The 17469-nt window shown below is 61.5% G+C and overlaps 2 protein-coding genes across 2 annotated transcripts in view; one reads left to right on the top strand and one right to left on the bottom strand.

The window, feature by feature from the left end:
* Positions 1 to 17469, top strand: part of RAI1 (retinoic acid induced 1) — a 43757-nt gene that overhangs the window by 17528 nt on the left and 8760 nt on the right. The window contains 2 exon segments of the mRNA XM_042798958.1: positions 16370 to 16877; positions 16879 to 17469. Of these exon segments, the coding sequence (XP_042654892.1) occupies positions 16386 to 16877; positions 16879 to 17469 (1083 nt within the window). The 5' untranslated portion in view covers positions 16370 to 16385.
* LOC122153997 lies at positions 6504 to 11652 on the bottom strand. The gene is made up of 2 exons (XM_042798961.1): positions 11439 to 11652; positions 6504 to 8889 (listed from the first exon to the last, which is right to left on the bottom strand). The coding sequence occupies exon 2, from the start codon at positions 8004 to 8006 to the stop codon at positions 6951 to 6953; it is 1056 nt and encodes a 351-aa protein (XP_042654895.1). The 5' UTR covers positions 8007 to 8889; positions 11439 to 11652; the 3' UTR covers positions 6504 to 6950.

Raw genomic sequence — 17469 nt, 5'->3', positions numbered from 1 at the left:
GCCGGGCTGTATGGGAACTGTTGGAGCGAGTCCCATCCCGCAGAGGTTTTTGGTCCTTCCCTGGGCAAAACTCCCTGTGATTACAGGTCCCACGTCCGCCCTCCGCTGCCGCACGGGCTGGGTATGGGGGGAAGCAAAGAAATCGCTTTTCTACAGCCTTACCAGGTTGGGAGCCGGGGTCTGCCCGCTCACAGCAATCGCCTTCCCAAGCTGGAGCATTTCCGAACGGGATGCTCCGGTGCGGAAAAGTGACATGGCAGGGTTTCAGCACGGATTCAAACCCTGTGCCCAGGGCAGAGCCTGGCCTGGGGTACGCTACCCAGCCCCACTCTGGATGCAAACTGCACATCAGTTGCAACAGCAGCTGATGGAGACTCCAGTATATTAGCAGCATTAATTAAGTTACAAAAATTATGCATGTTATCAGTTATGAGACGACCTTTCATAAACTCAGTTATTAAAGCAATAAAGCATGACCCGCTGGTCCTAACCAGTTTAATGGCTGGCTAAGAGTGCGGTTTTTCACATAATACTTTTAGCAGGTCATTAGCTGAGCAATAAGATAACATGGAGAGCGTAAGTGATGCACGCGAATGGCAGCAGAGGCAGACACATCGCTCAATGGGGGGACGTGGGGCTGGGGGGGGGTCACCCGTACTCCCGCACGGCTTGCACGGGTGTGCCGGGGCTCCGGTGGTGGCTGCAGCGGGTGACGGGTGCCGCCGGGGGTTGTGCCGTGCCAAAAATCCCAGCGTCGGGGGGGGGGCCAAAAATCCCAGTGTCGGGGTGGGGGCCAAAAATCCCAGTGTCGGGGTGGGGCAAACCCATCCCTGGAGTGCCGCGGGGCAGTTTTGGAGCCGGCACTGGTCCCTCTGCAGCTCCGGTATCGCTGCGCAAGCCCACGCTGCCAGAGGGAGACGGGATGTTGTGACGTGGCTCCCGGCCCCGGTGCTGCTGTAGGATGGGAGACCCCGACCCTCCGTGGGGCTGAGGGAGGGATGGAGGGGCCGGGGTTCCCCCCCAGTCTCGGCGGACGGACGGTGTTGGTCTCTCCGGGCTGAGACCCCGCCGTGCCCAAGCACAGCACCCGTGGGGACACGCCACGCGTCCAGGGCCACCCGGAGGAAGCCACCGAGCCCTGGCTGCCGCCTCCTGCTCCCTCCACGCGCCGGTGCCGTTACCGAGCGCACCCCGGCCGGGTGCCGATGCCCGCCCTCCCCGTGGCTACGCCGCGATACCTGGACACGCCGAGAGCCGCACCACGCCACCAGCACCCCCAAAGTGTCTTTCCCCGTCCCTGCCAGCCGTTTCCAAGCACTGACCCTCTCCATAAACAAAGGAGAGGGAGAGGGAGGGTGGCTGGCATGTTAATATACTCTCCCCCCCTCTTTTCCTCCCTTCATCCCTCTGGGAAAGGCCTTTGCAGATATAAGCAAACCTTGATTAAAAGCTGCCTGACAGGCAACGGCAGCAGCAAGCAGCAGGCAAGGAAGCTCTCCAAGTCCAAAGGGAGCTGCTTCTGCTGCTGCCGCTGCTGCCTCCATTCTCAGATGTCCCTGATCCTTTAATCAATCACAGCCGCAGAAGAGAAGAGCAAACACCCGTGCCGGGGCAGAGGTATGTGCATGCATTCGTTCCGGCCGCAGCCGAGGCGGCAGGGCGGCCGCACGCCTTCGGCCGGAGGCACGGTGCCGTTCGCCGAGCTTGGAGCTCTTCTCCCGTCTCCTGGAGGCAGCGAGGGCTGTGTCCCCTCCGGTCCCCCCGACGTCCCCCCCGTGGGACTCGACACGGAGGATGGTAGCCCACGGGGTGCGGGCAGCAGGATGGGTGCAGGCAGTCTGTCCCTTCCCCGGGTGCAAAATGCGTCCCCAGGAGCGGGGAGGATGCTCCCAGCTCCCATCCCCAGGAGCTGTGCTGCCAGCGCTCACGTGCTCGGGGTAGCAGCAGCGAGCGGGGAAAATGGGGTGTTTGCAGACGGGTACCCCTTTAGGGAACTGCCGGGATGGGGGGGCGGCCTTGGGGAACCAGCCTGGGGGTTGCAGCTAAAACAGGGCTGGCCAAAAAACCCAGCCGTCCTTCGACGGCAAACCGTGGCCGGGCACGTGGTGCTGCTCCCACAGCTCCCCGCTCAGCAGCCCCGGGGATGGCCCCGATGGGGAGCAGAGCCCCATCCTGGGCTGCGTGGGGGGTGGGCAAGGGGTCCCCTCCAGCCCCGAGCCACCGGGGCGTGGAGAAACGTGTGTGTCCCCCCCCACTATTTGTCACCAAGTCCTGCGTGTCACCGCAGGGCTCGCTCCTTGGTGAGGCTGGAGATGGGGGCGGAGGGAAGGGGAAAACGCATCTTTTTCATAAAACCCAGCAAAATCCTCTCTTTCCTGCCGTGCTTCCCCGGCTCGCGTGCGGCGGCGGGGGCTCTGCCTGCGCAAGGCCGGCAGGGGCAGGCGGGGACCGCGATTTCCTTGCTTATTTTTTGCCATTGCTTATTTTTAGCGCCGCGTCTTAATATATTGTGACAGTGCCCTGGGACGTACTGCGCCTCCGGTCGTATGAGAAGGTGTCTGGGGCAGAGCCGCTTGATGCCGCAAACGAGTTTCAGCCAATCGCCAGCCCGGCGCTGGCTAACGAGGCACCCGCCGCTAACGGGGGTCCCCGGGGAGGGGACCGGGGAGGAGCAGCAGGGCTGAACCGGTGCACTGAATTTGTCGGGGCTCTGCGGGGAGGGACTTGCTCTTGGGGCAGTCCTGGGTTTTAAAGCCCTTTTATGGTTTTTGGTTTTTTTGTTTTGTTTTGTTTTTTTTTTTTAATAAGGTGGTTCTGGTAACTATGGGCTGATTGCTGGCGGCCGCCGCGGTGGGTGAGCCTGTGCCTGTGCCTGGCAGGAGCGGTGTCTTCAGCTGGGGACATCCAGGGGTTTGGTGTTTCAAGCAGGGACCTCGTGGGTATCCGGGGACACCGGAGCCACGCTGGCCTCAATCTCCCTTCCTGGAGCTGTTTTTTAGGAAGGGTTGAACGCTTTCTATGCCAAGACCCGCTGTGTGGTTGCGTTTTTGGACCTGCAAGTGGTTTTTATCACAGAGAGGCAGCTGGCAGGGACATGGGGGCATCGGGATCTTGCCGGGTCCCCGGGTGGGAGCCCACCAAGCCGGAGGTCACCAGCACCGGCTCAGCCGTGGGGGCAAATCCAGTGGGGGTTCGGTGGCTGGGGAGGAGCCGGGCGCATCGTGGCGCTGGTTTTGGCAGCGGGCGTCTGCGCGCGGGCGCTGCCTGCCCCCTGAGCCCATCAGTAACGGATATTTGTGGAATAACCCTCCTCATTAAAGCGACCTACCCCGTGTGTCAAAGCTGCTTTATAAAGAAATTATACTCGGCTCCGGCCAGGCTGTGCATATGTAAATGGGGCGATGCAGGAGCCCTGATTGAGACATCACGGGGTGGCTCAGCCCCAGGACCCCCGGGATTCCCCGATCCTGGTGGGGAGCGGGAGGATCCGGGGGGATGGGGCTGGAGGGTGCTGGCAGCATGGGACGTGCCCCAGCCACCTCCCGGGGTCCGGCAGCCCCTGTGCCCACCCAGGGCCTTGGCAGGAGCCACGGAGCTGTTCAGGGCTGGGATGTCTCCGGGTGTTGGAGGCTCCAACATCCCAGCTCCAACCCCCACGTCCTCCCCGCTTCAGGTCCTCCCTGCCCTCTGTGCTGCCGCACCTCTCTTGCTTTGGGGGAGCAGAAGGGGAACCCCCGCTTATCCATCCTCCCCCCCCTCAATTTTATCAAGACATCGCTGCTTGCCCGGCGCTGGTAGTGGAGATGTGGGGTCCCCCTCTGCTCCCCGCCTTGTGCCAGACCTGAAGCCCCGCTGAGCTGGGATTAAATCCTCCTGATCACGCACGTCTGGCATGTTGGGATGCTCCAGGGTTTGGGAGAAGCTGGAACAAGGTGCCAGAGCTGAAGCCATCCTGAGCATTGGGTGGCTTTGGAGCCCATCAAGGGACACCGAGGGACACCGAGGGACGCTGAGGTCCCTCGCACGGTGCCGGCGCCTTGTACCAGCTTCTTGCTTTCCAGGAAGGAAAGCTCAGGCCGGGAGTGGACACGGCAGCACCAGTCCCCCCCTCCCCGGATCTGGCTGTCCCCATGTGCCGGGGCATCGGCGCCTCTTCCTGCAAACACGGCAGCAGCTCGGTGGGGAAATAAGACCCTTCTTTTTTTTGGCAGCGTGTTGCTAATCAGCACGACCCAGCGCGCACTGCCGCGGGCGCGCGGCTCGCTGCTATTTAAGGAGCCTACTTGAAATACACCTGCAAGAGGGGAGAGGAGAGCCAGCAAGTAAATAACCCAGCAACCCGCCGGAATGAAAACACCGGCGGGGGCGCGCGGGCAGAATGAGAAGAGATGCAGTGATTTAAGGAAAAAAAAAAAAAAAAAAAGAAAAATGAAATCTGGCAATTCCCAACTGTGGCCTGGTTTTCCGTAAGGATGCTCCCTGGTCCCAGTGCTTGGTGGGGAGACCCCATCCTGATGGCCATGGGGGGGGGGGGGATCTCGCCTGTGTCCCCAGTGTGGGCAGGGGGATGGATGCAGCCCCCCCACTCGTCTCCCCACTCGGTGTGTTTACCACATGCTGCTGTTCAGCTCCTGCCTTTCCCCCCCCCTCCTCCCCGCCCCTCCTTTTCTGAAACATTATAAATCAAACAGCTTAAAATGTAAAGCATCAAAAATTCTAAAACCTTCATCTATTATTAACTGTGACAGTAAATTCCACCTCTGAATGTTTCACATAGCAACTGTTACCAGGACTCGGCATCCGAAGCTGATGTTCCAGCAACTTTCCATCATGCCGCCGCTCCGGCGATGCCGAGACCGGCCCGGTGAGATGCGCTGCTGCTCCCAACACCTTTCCTTGGGATTGGGGTGCCAGCAGAGAAACCCAGCTCGGATTTAGCGTGAGCAACCCAGCCGTGCTGCTGGGATAGGAAAGGAGCTCGACACCTGCGTGTTGGGGTGCGTGAGCTGGTGGGGGGGGGTTCCTTCCTACCTCCATGATGGTCATGCAACCCCCCCCCCGAACTTCATTTCTTTCGCCATCACGCTGTGGAACACCGTAAATAACGAGGATGGGAATGGGGTAGTTAAAATAAATGGATGGAGAGGTGCTTTTGCAGGGGATGGTGTTTGCTTTTCGGCCGCCGCTTTGCCCCAGTGCTGGTGGTGGTTGTGCCCCCCCCCCCCCCGCCCCGGGTGGTGACCCCCCACCCCAGCGTGGGCCGTGGCTCTCGCTGCTCTGAGCGCCGGGCTCCTGGTGAGCTCGTGGTGTGCCGGGTGCCCGCGGGGGAGCCGGGCGTTCGCCACTGGTGCTTGTTCACCTTCCCCGCACGGCATCGCAGCTCCGCGCTGCGTTGTGCCCCGTGCCGGGAATCTGGGATTCCGAGATTCCTGGATCTGGCTGCCGCCGGCTGTGGTGGAGCCACGTTGGGGTAGTTTGGGTTGGATTTGGCTGCGCGGCAGCACGGGGAGCCTGGTTGGAGGAAGGGAGAGAGCCCTGGCTCTGCGGCCCCGTGGGATGCTGAGCCTGGTCTGGTGAGAGCCCGACCAGCACACCGGCATCCCCGGTGCTGCGCTGCGACCGCGGCGAGGCTCACACCTGCACACCCCAAGCTCCCCAAAACCACCCAAACAGCTCCCCCCCCCCAGCAGTGCCCACCAGGCCATGCCTGGTGTCCCCTCTTCGCCATCGCCCCGGCTGTGCCGCCTTCCCGCGAATCCCGTGCGTCGCCGGAATCTCTGCCGTGCCGTGCCGGCTGCGGGGCCGGGCGGCAGCGGCTGCTCCGCCACCTCCCCGGGGACAGGCAGCAATTTTCCTGCTCTGAAGAAGCTTGTGAAGGTTTGAGTGAATCTGGGAAGCAAATCTAATTGGCAACCTGGTAATTCCTCAGGGGGACATGTACTTTGGTCATATCTAAGTACATTCCAGCCAGTGTTTAAGACACGCTGAATCCAAACTTGGACAGTCAAATACCAGCAGCCCTAAGCTCCTTATCTATTTCAGGCAGATTAACTCCTTAATCATCCCTTTTGGAAGTTCCCTGCCCCAAATTCCTCTCCCCTCCCTTTCCCGCCCCCCCCCCTATTTTTTCAACAGGAACAAAAGGAGCAGATTTTGCGGGTGCGAAAGGTTGGGATGGCGCCCACGGTGATTGACAGAGTCAATAACCAGGAACCAGGAGAAGGCCTTTGGAAATCTGCTTCCCCAGTTCACCTGCCCCAGTATTTGTCTTTGGGATTTGGAGGCGGAGAATGTATAATTCCGAAATAATTTATCGCATGACATCGAGCCCCGATTTATTTTTTCCAACCCCTCCTTTTATTCTTATTTTTCCTGTTTCCCAGGGGATTCCTGCTCAACATCCCCTAGCAAAGGTCTAGTGGGGGGGGGGGGATGCTGGCTCCCACCGTGCTGGCTGGGGGGATGTGCTGCTCTACAGCCCCCCCACCACGCTCATGGCAAGGGGATGCTCATTTTTCCCCCTCTCTTTCCCCCTCCCTGGCAGGCAGAAGAGGCCATGCCGAGCCGCCGGGACCAGCCGGTGCTGGCCACTGTCACTCAGGGGAGTGTCGGAGCATTACGCTTCATTACCGAGCTGTCTGCTGCTGGCGGGAGATGACTTAGAGGGCAGAGCCTGGCAGTGGTGCAGCCGAATTCATCTCCGGCGGACAGACCTGTCTGCAGGCAGACGCCGAAGTGCGGCATCCGCGGGGCACCCGTGACCCGGGGTGGGGGGGGCTGTTGAGGGGGGGAAACCTTTGCCATGCCGGCGGTGGGGAGCCTGAGGCTTGGGCGGTGTGATCCGACCCGGCGGAGCCCCAAAAGCAAAGGCAGGAGGCGGCGCGAAAGCAAACCGTGGGAAGGCAAAGAGGGGACAGGGTGATGCCCCCTGTAACTGTGGGTCCCGGCTCTCAGGGGGACAGGGACCACGGGTGATGTTTAATAACATGGGTATGGATGTCTCCGTGCGCCTGCTGGCGGGTAGGGGACATGGTGGGGACACTGGGGCACTGGTGGCAAAGCCCCGTCACCTTGCAGAGAGGGAACTGGGAGCGTGGGTGGGGGACGAGGCACAGCCCAGTGCCAGGGTCCGTCCTTTGCCCACCAGTGCCCATCCCACAGCAGCCTAGTGCCTCCTGGTTTTGGTCGCCCCACCATGAATTTGCTGAAAGTTTTCCCGGTAGAAAAATCGGCTGTGGGAAGGGCAGAGCCTGACCTGCCAATGCCAGAGGGGACGGACCCAGTGGCACGTTTAGGGGAGCTGGGAATGTCCTGGGGTCTCCCCAGCTGGGGATGGAGGCACCCACCGAGGGAGGAGGTCCGGGACCCTGGCACAGGGCTGGGACATGAGCCTGCTCTGTCCCCATCCTCCCAGTCTGGCATTTCCCAGCCTGGCAGTGCTGGCTGGGGACAGGAGCACCAGCACCGTGCACAAACCCAGACCACCCAGAGGTGGGGAAACTGAGGCACAGCTGGAAAGCGGTCCTGGTCCCATCCCAGCTGGGTTTCCTGGTTTTTCCCGGCTCTGAGCTGCGGTGCTGGGTGGGCACCAGGTCCTGCCACCGGGTTCGCTGTGGTTTTGTGGGGCCGGGGGGCTCAGCACGTGCCCGTGGGCCGGCACAAGGTGGGGACCATGAGCCATCCCCGCCACGTTGCCCAGGGAGCGCAGCCTCTACGTTCAGCTGCACCCGCTTGCAGCATCCTCGGGCAACCGCGTGCGGAGCGGGATCCGGGACCGGGATGAAGGATCCATTCACTCTCCCATCCTTGGGAGAGCTTTTATTTCCTTTTATTTTTGTCGCAAGCAGCACGAACCCCACGGGGCCGGGACTGCAGCCGGCCGCATCCTCAGCATCACCCAGGAGGATGCTGTGGGGCACCCCGCTTTCCTCGCCCAGCGAAGGGGGGGGCCCGCCGGCACCTCGGGGGGGCCGGCACCCGCTTTCCTCCCAGTAACAAACCAGCATCTCGTTTATATAGTTTCAGCAAAACAGCTTGTCCGGCGGCTGCGCCAATGAGTGAGCGGTTGGAAGGCTGCTCCGCCGGGGGAGACTCTCACCGGCGATTTGCATAAAAGCAGCTCACAAAATATCGCAAGTAATTAGGCAGCGTCGGCCTCGGGCGGCACGGCCGATGGGCTGCGTCCGGAGAGCGCAGAGCAGCGGTTCATCACCGGCAGTGATTGCCAGCATCGCTCCGATTGCTCTGCTCCCCCCCCCTCTCTTTGCTTGCAGGGATGCGGTTTCTGTCTTGCTTCAAGGGGAAACTGAGGCAGGGGGCAAAGCGGGGCATGGGAGAGGGAGGGGGGGGGGTTGATATTAGTGGTCGCGCTAATGATTGGAATGGGTAATTATTAGTGGAATTGAAGTGAGTCAGGCTGAGAGTGGGAGGAGAGGGAGGAAGGAAGGGAGGAAGGAAGAAGGATCCCGACCTGTCAGGCAGCAAATGAGTAAAGAAGGAGAACGGGAGCGTGCCGAGAGGCAGCCAGGCTGTCGCTTCACCCCGGCACCGCGCTGCCCGGGTGCTGAGTGGCCACCCCACGGCTGCCCCACGGCTGCCCCACGGCCGCAGTTGTGCCCGTCGGTGCCCCCCGGCCCGGCTCGTTTTGCCCGTCCTTGCGGCTCTGCCGGCGCGTCCGCAGCAGGATTTTGGTGCGGAGGCTGGTCCCTCCTTACCCTCCGCCGTATTTCCAGACGCGTGACGGGCTGGTTTTCCTCTCCTCGCCAGCGCCTCAAGGTTGGTGTCAGTCCCCTTGCTGGGGAGCGGGAACACGCGGGGCCCTCCCTCCATATTACGTCCAGTGATGAATTTTGCTCCGGAGCGCGCTTCCCCTCCGGAGAGGGGATTTGCCTAGGAAGGCTCAAGCTTAGCGTCTGCTTTTTTTTATTTTCTTTTTTTTTTTCTTTTTTCATTTTTCCTTCTTTTTTTTTTTTATTTTCTTTTCTTTTTTTTTCTTTTTTCCCCTTATTTTTTCTTGTTTTCCCTTTTTTTTATTATTTTTTAAATTTTTTCTTTCTTCCTTTTCTTTTTCATTATTCGTTTTTTCTTTTTACTTGTTTTTTTCTTTATTTTCTTTTTCCTTTTTCTTTCCTTTTTCTTTTTCTCTTTTTCCTTTCTTCTTTTTCTTTTTTTCCTCTTTTTTCTTTTTTATCTTTTTTCCTTTTTTTTCTCCATTTTTTATTCCCCCCCCTTTTTTTCCCTTTCTTTTTTTTTTTATTCTTCCCCCCCCGCCTTTTTTTTTCCCCTCCTTTCCTTTTCAAATCATTTCTTGCCAGCTGGCACTTTCCAGCAGCAAGAAAAAAAACACAGCAACTTGCTCTGACTCTCAGAACCTGCCCCCCATCCTTCCCAGCCCAACCCTTTGCAAACCTCCCAGCCCTGACATCAGGGACCCAAACCCGCCCCCCCCCCTCCAAAATAGAGGAAAAGCCAAAGGGAGAGAGGATGGAGCTGGCGGATGAGCCGGATTTCCATGCAAGGGGATGAGGTTGGGGAGGCCACGGGCTTCCCCTGGCAAGCGACGGAGAAACCGGGGCCAGCAGAAACGTTGAGTCATGAGTGCGGTTCGCAAGCGATGATTTTTTTTTTTTTTTTTTTTCCCGAGTAAAATTCCTCGCCGGGGAGGAGCAGAGCTGGGAAGGGGAGGCAGGGGTGAAGGACTGTGCCCCCCAAATGAGGCATTGATCTCTTAATGGGGCTGCACCCCACTGCGATGGGAATTCCCTGGGTAGGTGTCCCCCCACAGAGGGAGGTTTGGGGTGGGGACACACACACACACACACACACACACACGGACCTGCCCAGGGAATTCCCCAGCAGCTGGATGGGAGGAGCGGCGTGATCTGGGGGGGCTGCAGGAGATGGGGACCCCATCCCTCCTCCTCCTCCTCGCTACCCGCATCCGCCCACCCCCGCGCAATGGGCGGCGCAGCCCCAGCTCCATTTATCATCATCTGCGGGCAAGTGAAGTGTGCAGGGAACAGCTGCTCCGGTCGGCTGAGCGCCGAAATGGGGGGGGGCACGCCGTGCTGGGGGGGGAAGCGGGGGGCTGGGGTCTGCCCTGTGGGTTCTGTGTGTGTGTGTGTGTCCCCCAGTCGCTGCGCTGGGACAGAGCGGTGGCGTCGTGGGAGATGGTGGTGCTGACTGGGGGTGGGGGATTGGGGAGAAGGTGTGTTAATGGGGTGCACTGGGGAGAGGGTGCCCTAATGAGAGTGCATTGAAGGGGTGCCCTGGAGAGAGGATGTCTTAAAGGGGTTCACTGGGGGGGAGGGTGCATTAAAGGGGCTCACTGGGAGGAGGGTACGTTATCGGGGTTCATTGGACAAAAGGGTGCATTAAAGGGGTTTATGGGGGGGCGCAGCGCATTAAGAGGGTGCATTAATGAGGTACATTAGAGAAAGGGTGTGTTAAAGGGGTTTGTTGGGGGAAAAGTGCATTCAAGGGGTTCACTGGAGAGAGGGTGCGTTAGCGGGGTGCATTAGAGGGTGCAATGGGGGGGGGGAGTGCAGTGACAGCGGGTGCACCCAACGGGGGTGCCCAGCCCCTCCGAGCTGGGTGCCACCCCCTCCAGGTCCGTGGGGGCTGCAGGGACAGACGGACGGACCGCAGCTCCACAACCGCCTGAAGGGTTTGACCCTGCCCAGGGCGAGCCGCCGCGTCCCTCTGCACTGCCGGCGGGGTCTGTCTGTCTGTCTGTCTGTTTGCCCATCCAGTTCCCAGCTTGTGGGGAAGGACGCCCTTTCCCGGGCTGTCCCACACACCCCAATCCCCCCTTTCAGCTCCCTCCCCGCTGCGCCCTCCCCTTTTCTCCCTGAAGAATCAAATTCTCTGGAGCAGTTTGTGGTGTGGCAGCCAGCCAGAAAGGGTTTCTTTAAACTCCGCCAGCTCACAATTAAACAAATCCAGGGCTGACGCTCCTTGATAGGCACTTATTCCCCCTCCACCCCACCCCAAGACCACTGAGGAGGGCCGGGGGGGGGGGGGGGGGGGGGTCCTATCCCTTTGCTCCCCGCCTCTGATGGAGCCTCACCATGCGGGGCTGCACCCCTGGGTGAGGGCTGGGAGGGGGTTTGGTGCAGGGTTTTTTTGGGGGGGGGGGAGTGGGATGGGGGAGATGGGGGGGGTGGGGATTGTCCACGGTGCCAGCGCTGCTCCGATGGCGAAGCGTCATCCCCCCTGCGCGAGCGCGCTGCTATTTTTAGTCGTCGAGTCCTTGTTGATGGCGCAGCAGCGAAGGCGAGGGAGCAGCCGGAGGAGCAGCAGGGCTGGGGAGGGGGGGTGGGGGCTGGATCAGGCCCCACGGGATGAGCAGCAGCTGGGAAGCGAGGCTGGGATGTGGGGGGCTGGGGGGGGGGGATGCCCGCTGCCCCCGGGGCTGTTGGGGGGTCTTGGGTGCTTACCGAGGGTCCCTTGCCACGGAGAGTCCTGGGTTGGCTTCAGAGGGCTCCGGATCCGACCCAGCCGTGTCCCTGCCGGCCAAGGGAAGGGGGAGGAAAGGGAAGGCAGGGGAAGATGGAGGGGGGAGGAAAATAACACCCAACCCAGCCACGCAGCACAAATCCTCCTGAGCAGCAGGCAGGCTGCGAGCCACCGCGCGAGGCAGGGCTGTGCTGGCCGGGCAGTGCTGCGCGGTGCCCCGGCTCGGCTCCTTACATCAGCCCCGGGCACCGTGACAGCCCCGGGCACCGTGACAGCCCCGGGCACCGTGACAGCTGCCCCCCACACCGCATCGGCCCCCCACACCGCATCGGCTCAACGCACCGCGTCCGATCCGTGCACCAGCAGCACGGCCTCGTGCACCGCAACGTGGCCCCGGGTCGTGCACCAGCACTGGGAGGCGCAGCGGGTCCTTGCGTGTCCCCAAAAGGTGACACCGGGGCTGTGCTGGGAGCTGTGGGGCCGGCTGGGCTGTCCGTGCGTCCCTGGGGACCGAGGGGACGGGATGCTCAGGTGTGGACGTAGCCAGCAGCCCCTTGCGTTATGAGGACAGGGTCGTGCTGGCTCTGGGCACCATGGTGTCCCCAAGTCCCTGCCTCCCCCGACAGATGCTTTGGGGACCCCTGCCCGGGCACCCACACCGTTAGCCCTGGCTACAGCCACGGTGGCTTTGCCAGGCAGGCGACCGGCTGCAGCCATGCACCGGCAGCGTCGATCCGTATCAATTCCCATGGCCGGGGCAGCAGGAGCCGGGCTGGAAACTTCTTCAGGACTGGGAGAGCATGTCCAGCAGGAACACGGCGGGCGGGGGGAGCGAGTGTGCAGGGCCCCCGGGATGTGGCCGTGGCCGCCTCCCCCTCCCGGCAAGGGCCGTAACCTTGCTGCTGTCGACAGCTTGATTTGATGCCATTAAAGCGTTTGCTCGGAAAGAGCCTACATCAGGCAGCAACATCTGTTACGGCCCTTCTCCGGCAAAGCCGCGGCGCAGCCGAGGGCAGCGCTGGCCTCCGGCTCTGCCGACAGGTCTGGGTGCTGCTGGTGCTGAGCGTGTCCCCTCCCGGGCCCGAACGGCAGGATCTGACCCCTGGCAGAGCCCGGTGCCTGCAGGGAGATGGGGCCGTGGCACCTCGCTCCCTCCGCATGGGATTTTGGCTCGTCTTGGATCCAGGAAGGGACGGGCAGCCCCAGCTGCAACCCCCTTGACTGGTGGGCCTCATCCAGCCCTGCATATTGTGGTGCTCAGGGGCGCAGGATGAGCCCCAGGCCTTGCCAGGCACTGGGATGCAGCAGAGGCTGAGGGGGGGGGGGTGGGTTATCCTGCAGGCATGGCCGTGGCCTGATCCTGCCCGAGGGTTCCTCCCAGCCACGCACACGCACGCCCCGCTCGCGTGAGCAGCGCAGCACGGCCGGTGTGCACGTACACCCAGGGGCCACGCACACCCTGCAAGCGTGCAAACCCCGGGGTGCGTGCACGCCCCACGTGCAGGCACGCCCCACGCGTGTGCGCACGCTGCACCTGTGCACACCCTGCACACGTGCACACCCTGCACACGTGCACACCCTGCAGCTACCCTCCCTCTGTGCATCCCCACCTCTGCGTGCCCGTGGGCGATGCCGTCCCCTTTGCACCAGGTGCTTTTGCTCGGCCTGGCATTGTCCCAGGTGTTTGGCAAATTAGCAATAATTAATTAATAACAACAATTGGTAATAAAAGGGAAAGGGGGGAAAAAGCTCCCCTTAAAGCACCAGCCCAGGGTCTTCTCAAGCCGATTTTGTTTTTCAAACCTGCTTCCACATGGAGCATGAGGGGCCCTTTTCTCCCTTTAATTTTCTTGCTGCCGCCCAGGGCTGCCCCAGAGGCCTGGCTTTGATTTTGCTGCCTTTGTTCCGGCAGCCCCGGCACAGGACGGGGTAGGGCCCGCGCCGTGGTAGCAGCTTTTGCGCCGGCCTTACCGGATTTTTAATTGACCTGTCTTTTCCCCGGGATGCTTTAACTGCATCTGGTTGCCTGTGCAGCCTGCGAGATGAGGCTGCAATATGGGGGAGCAGCATGGAAAGCATCCAAAAAAATGGGATGGGGGGACGGAGGGGAACGAGGTGCCGGGCTGGTGTGGCGGGCACTGAGCCTGGCTCTGGTGGTGCCGGGGGGCACCGTGCCATCGGTGCGTCCCTGAGCCGCCGGCGGTTATGGAAATACAACTAAATAAAACCCCGTGTGTGTACGTAGACCCCAAAAAAGGTGCCGAGGGCCGGTGCGCTGCGAGGAAACGAGGCCGAGCTGGGACTGATCAGGCTGGCGTTCACCCCAGTGGTGCTGGGGACGGGCAGGATGCGGTCCCCGCCCCCCCGCTTGCCACCAAGCCCTTTCATTAGCCTTTCCCCCCACCCCGCAAGCCACTGGGCCGCCTCCGAGATCAAACCAGTGACCCCAGGTGCTTCCCCGCACCGATCGCGAGTGGGGCAAGGGAGTGGGGAGGTTTAATGACGAGGGTGGCGAGGCGCTCGGCTGATAGATGTCTGCTGGCAGGAGCAGACAGCTTCCAGATGGTATCGCACCGGGGCAGGGGGCTCGGCTGGGGCCGGGGGGGGGCTGCGGGACACAGCAGCAGACAGAGCTGGGCAGAGCCAGCAAGTTGAAACGACTTTTTTTTTGCAGCAGAGCCTGCGGTTCTGGCCCTCCGCGCTGCTGCTTCCAGTAATTAGCCCAATAATTATAAAGAATGGCGATAAGCGGGGTGTTCAGAGGGGCTCGTGGGATCCTGGTGTCCCCCGGGAGGGCGTGGGAGGAGGAGGGGGGGGTAAGTGATTTGCAGAGATGAGGGGTGGTGAGTGCCTGGAACGCAGAGCTGTGGAGCTGGGGGACCCCGGTGTGGGGCAGGGGGTCACTGTGCTGCGTGGGGCAGGCAGGGAGAAGGGGGGTTTGCTCGCTCTGCAAAGCCAGGGCAGGCAGCGGAGGTGGGGAAGGTGCCCAGCAGCAGGGTGGGGAGGGCTGGCTGGGCACCCTGCGGGCACCCCAGCACCCCCCCTGCTCGAGGGCACCGCGCGGCCGAGCGGGGCGATGCGAGGGGGGGTACGCTCGGGGGGTGATGGAGGGGGATGAGAGGGGAGGTGGCGCAGCGGCAAACGGGGGGGGGGGTGCGGGGGGGGTGCCACGATGCGAGGCAGAGTGGTGCGAGGGGGATGCGAAGCCGGCTGCTGCGGTCTAGGGCAATACAGGGCGGTGCAATGCAAGGTGGTGTGATGCGAGGTGAGGACGTGATGTGACGTGACGTGATGTGACGTGATGTGATGATGTGATGTGATGCAGGGCGATGCAATGCAGGACATGATGCAGGGTGATGCAGGGCGATGCAATGCAAGGCGGTGTGATGCAGGGCAATGCAGAGTGATGCAATGGAGGGCAGTGTGATGTAGGGCGATGTGATGTAGGGCAGTGCAAGGCGATGCAATGCAAGGTGATGCAGTGCAAGGCAACGTAATGCAGGGCAATGCAAGGCGATGCAATGCAGGGCGATGTGATGCAGGGCAACGCAAGGCAGAGTGATGCAGGGTGATGTGATGTAGGATAATGCAAGGCGATGCAATGCCAGGTGATGCGATGCAGGGCAATGCAATGCAGGGCAATGCAATGCAGGGCAATGTGAAGCAGGGCAGTGCAAGGCGATGCAGTGCAGGGTGATGTGATGTAGGGCAGTGCAAGGCAATGCGATGCAAGGCGATGCAGTGCAAGGCAACGTAATGCAGGGCAATGCAAAGCGATGCAATGCCAGGTGATGCAATGCAGGGCAATGCAATGCAGGGCAATGCAATGCATGGCAATGCAATGCAGGGCAATGCAATGCAGGGCAATGCAAGGCGATGCAATGCAGGGTGATGTGATGTAGGGCAACACAAGGCGGAGTGATGCAGGGTGATGTGATGTAGGGCAGTGCAAGGCGATGCAATGCCAGGTGATGCAATGCAGACAATGCAATGCAGGGCAATGCAATGCAAGGTGATGCAATGCAGGTTGATGTGATACAGGGCAACACAAGGCAGAGTGATGCAGGGTGATGTGATATAGAGCAGTGCAAGGCAATGCAATGCCAGGTGATGCAATGCAGGACAATGCAATGCAGGGCAATGTGATGTAGGGCAGTGCAAGGCGATGCAGTGCAGGGTGATGTGATGTAGGGCAGTGCAAGGCGATGCAATGACAGGTGATGCAATGCAGGGCAATGCAATGCAGGGCAATGCAATGCAGGGCAATGCAATGCGAGGCGATGCAATGCAGGGCTATGTGATGCAGGGGAACACAAGGCAGAGTGATGCAGGGTGATGTGATATAGGGCAGTGCAAGGCAATGCAATGCCAGGTGATGCAATGCAGGACAATGCAATGCAAGGCAATGCAATGCAGGGCAGTGCAAGGCAATGCAATGCCAGGTGATGCAATGCAGGACAATGCAATGCAGGGCAATGCAATGCAGGGCAGTGCAAGGCAATGCAATGCCAGGTGATGCAGTGCAAGGCAACGTAATGCAGTGCCAGGTGATGCAGTGCAGGGCAATGCAATGCAGGGGCTATGTGATGCAGGGCAATGCAAGGCGGAGTGGTGCAGGGTGCTGTGGTGCAGGGCGATGCAGTACAGAGCGATGTGATGCAGGGCAGTGCAAGGCGATGCACCGCAGGGCGATGCAATGCAAGGCAACCCGATGCAGGGGAGGCGAAATGCCGGGGGGGGGGGGGGGGTTGTGCTCCGGGGTGGCGGCGGGGCGATGCCACGGCAGGCGAGGCCACGTCCCCCCCGGCGCAGGCCGCGCTGCCCCTCGCCGCCGCGGCGATGCTTCATTTGAATTCTCGCCTCTCCCTCTCTCTCTCCCTCTCTCTCTCTCTCTCTCTCTCTCTCTTCGCAGATAACGAGCCCGCGCCATGCAGTCCTTTCGAGAAAGGTGTGGTTTCCATGGCAACCAGCAGAGCTACCAGCCGACTTCACAAGATACATCACGCCTGGAGAATTACAGGCATCAAAGTCAGGCAGGGCCGAACTGCGAGCGGCAGAGGCTGGTGGCGAAGGAGTACTACAGTCAGCAGCAACTGCCGTACTCCGGCTACGAGAACAGCGCCGTGGAGAAATACCACCGGGGAAATAAGCAATTAGCCGGGCAGCAGCTGCAAGGCAGGCCGGCCTTTTCCAATTACGCCGTGCAGGAGAACAGCCCCTACCCGGCCCGTTATTCGGGGGACGAGAGCCTGCAGGCGTGGGGCGGCCAGCCGCAGGCACTGCCCGGCGGCGTGGCCAAGTATGAGGACAGCCTGATGAAGAAGACGGCGGCGTTGGCGGGTGGGAGGCCGTACCACGAGCCGGCGGCCGCCTCGCTGCCCTTCCGGACTCACTTTCAGCAGCAGCAGCAGCAGCAGCAAGCAGCAGCAGCAGCAGCAGCAGCAGCAGCAGCAGCAGCCGCCGCCGCCGGCGCTCCCCTACCCCAAGCTGCAGCGGCAGAAGCTGCCGAACGACGTCTCCTCGCCCATGCCCTTCTCGCAGAGCCCCCATTTCGGGCAGCACTCGCAGTCCTTCCCCGCCTCCTCCACCTACTCCTCGGTGCCGGGGGGCAGCCAGCCGGCACACTCCTACAAGAGCTGTACGGCACCCTCGGGGCAGCCGCCGCTGGAGCGGCCCCTGGGCAGCGCCGCCAGCCTGGCCCCCGGCCCCCGCGTGCCCAACCTGCACGGCTACCAGCCCAACCGCATCGGCTACGAGCAGCCCCAGCAGCCCCCGCAACCGCAGCCCCCGCAACCGCAGCCGCCGCAGCCCCCGCAGCCGCCGCAGCCCCCGCAGCCGCCGCAGCCCTTGCCGGGGAGGCATCACGCCCCGGAGACCCTTCACTACCAAAATCTGGCCAAGTATCAACATTACAACCAGCCGGGCCAGACCTACTGCCAGGGCGACGCGCCGCCCGTCCGGACGCCGGAGCAATACTACCAGACCTTCAGCCCCAGCGCCAGCCACTCGCCA

This window comes from Tyto alba, unplaced genomic scaffold (genome assembly GCF_018691265.1).
Source record: "Tyto alba isolate M040663 unplaced genomic scaffold, T.alba_DEE_v4.0 Super-Scaffold_28, whole genome shotgun sequence".
NCBI classification, from domain to species: Eukaryota; Metazoa; Chordata; class Aves; order Strigiformes; family Tytonidae; genus Tyto; species Tyto alba.
Note: the sequence above shows the minus strand (reverse complement) of the source record. Positions and strands in the feature narration are given on the sequence as shown.

What these genes read in the sequence shown, in the direction of transcription:
- LOC122153997 (XM_042798961.1), bottom strand. Translation starts at nt 8,006, where the DNA reads ATGCTGGTTTGTTACTGGGAGGAAAGCGGGTGCCGGCCCCCCCGAGGT.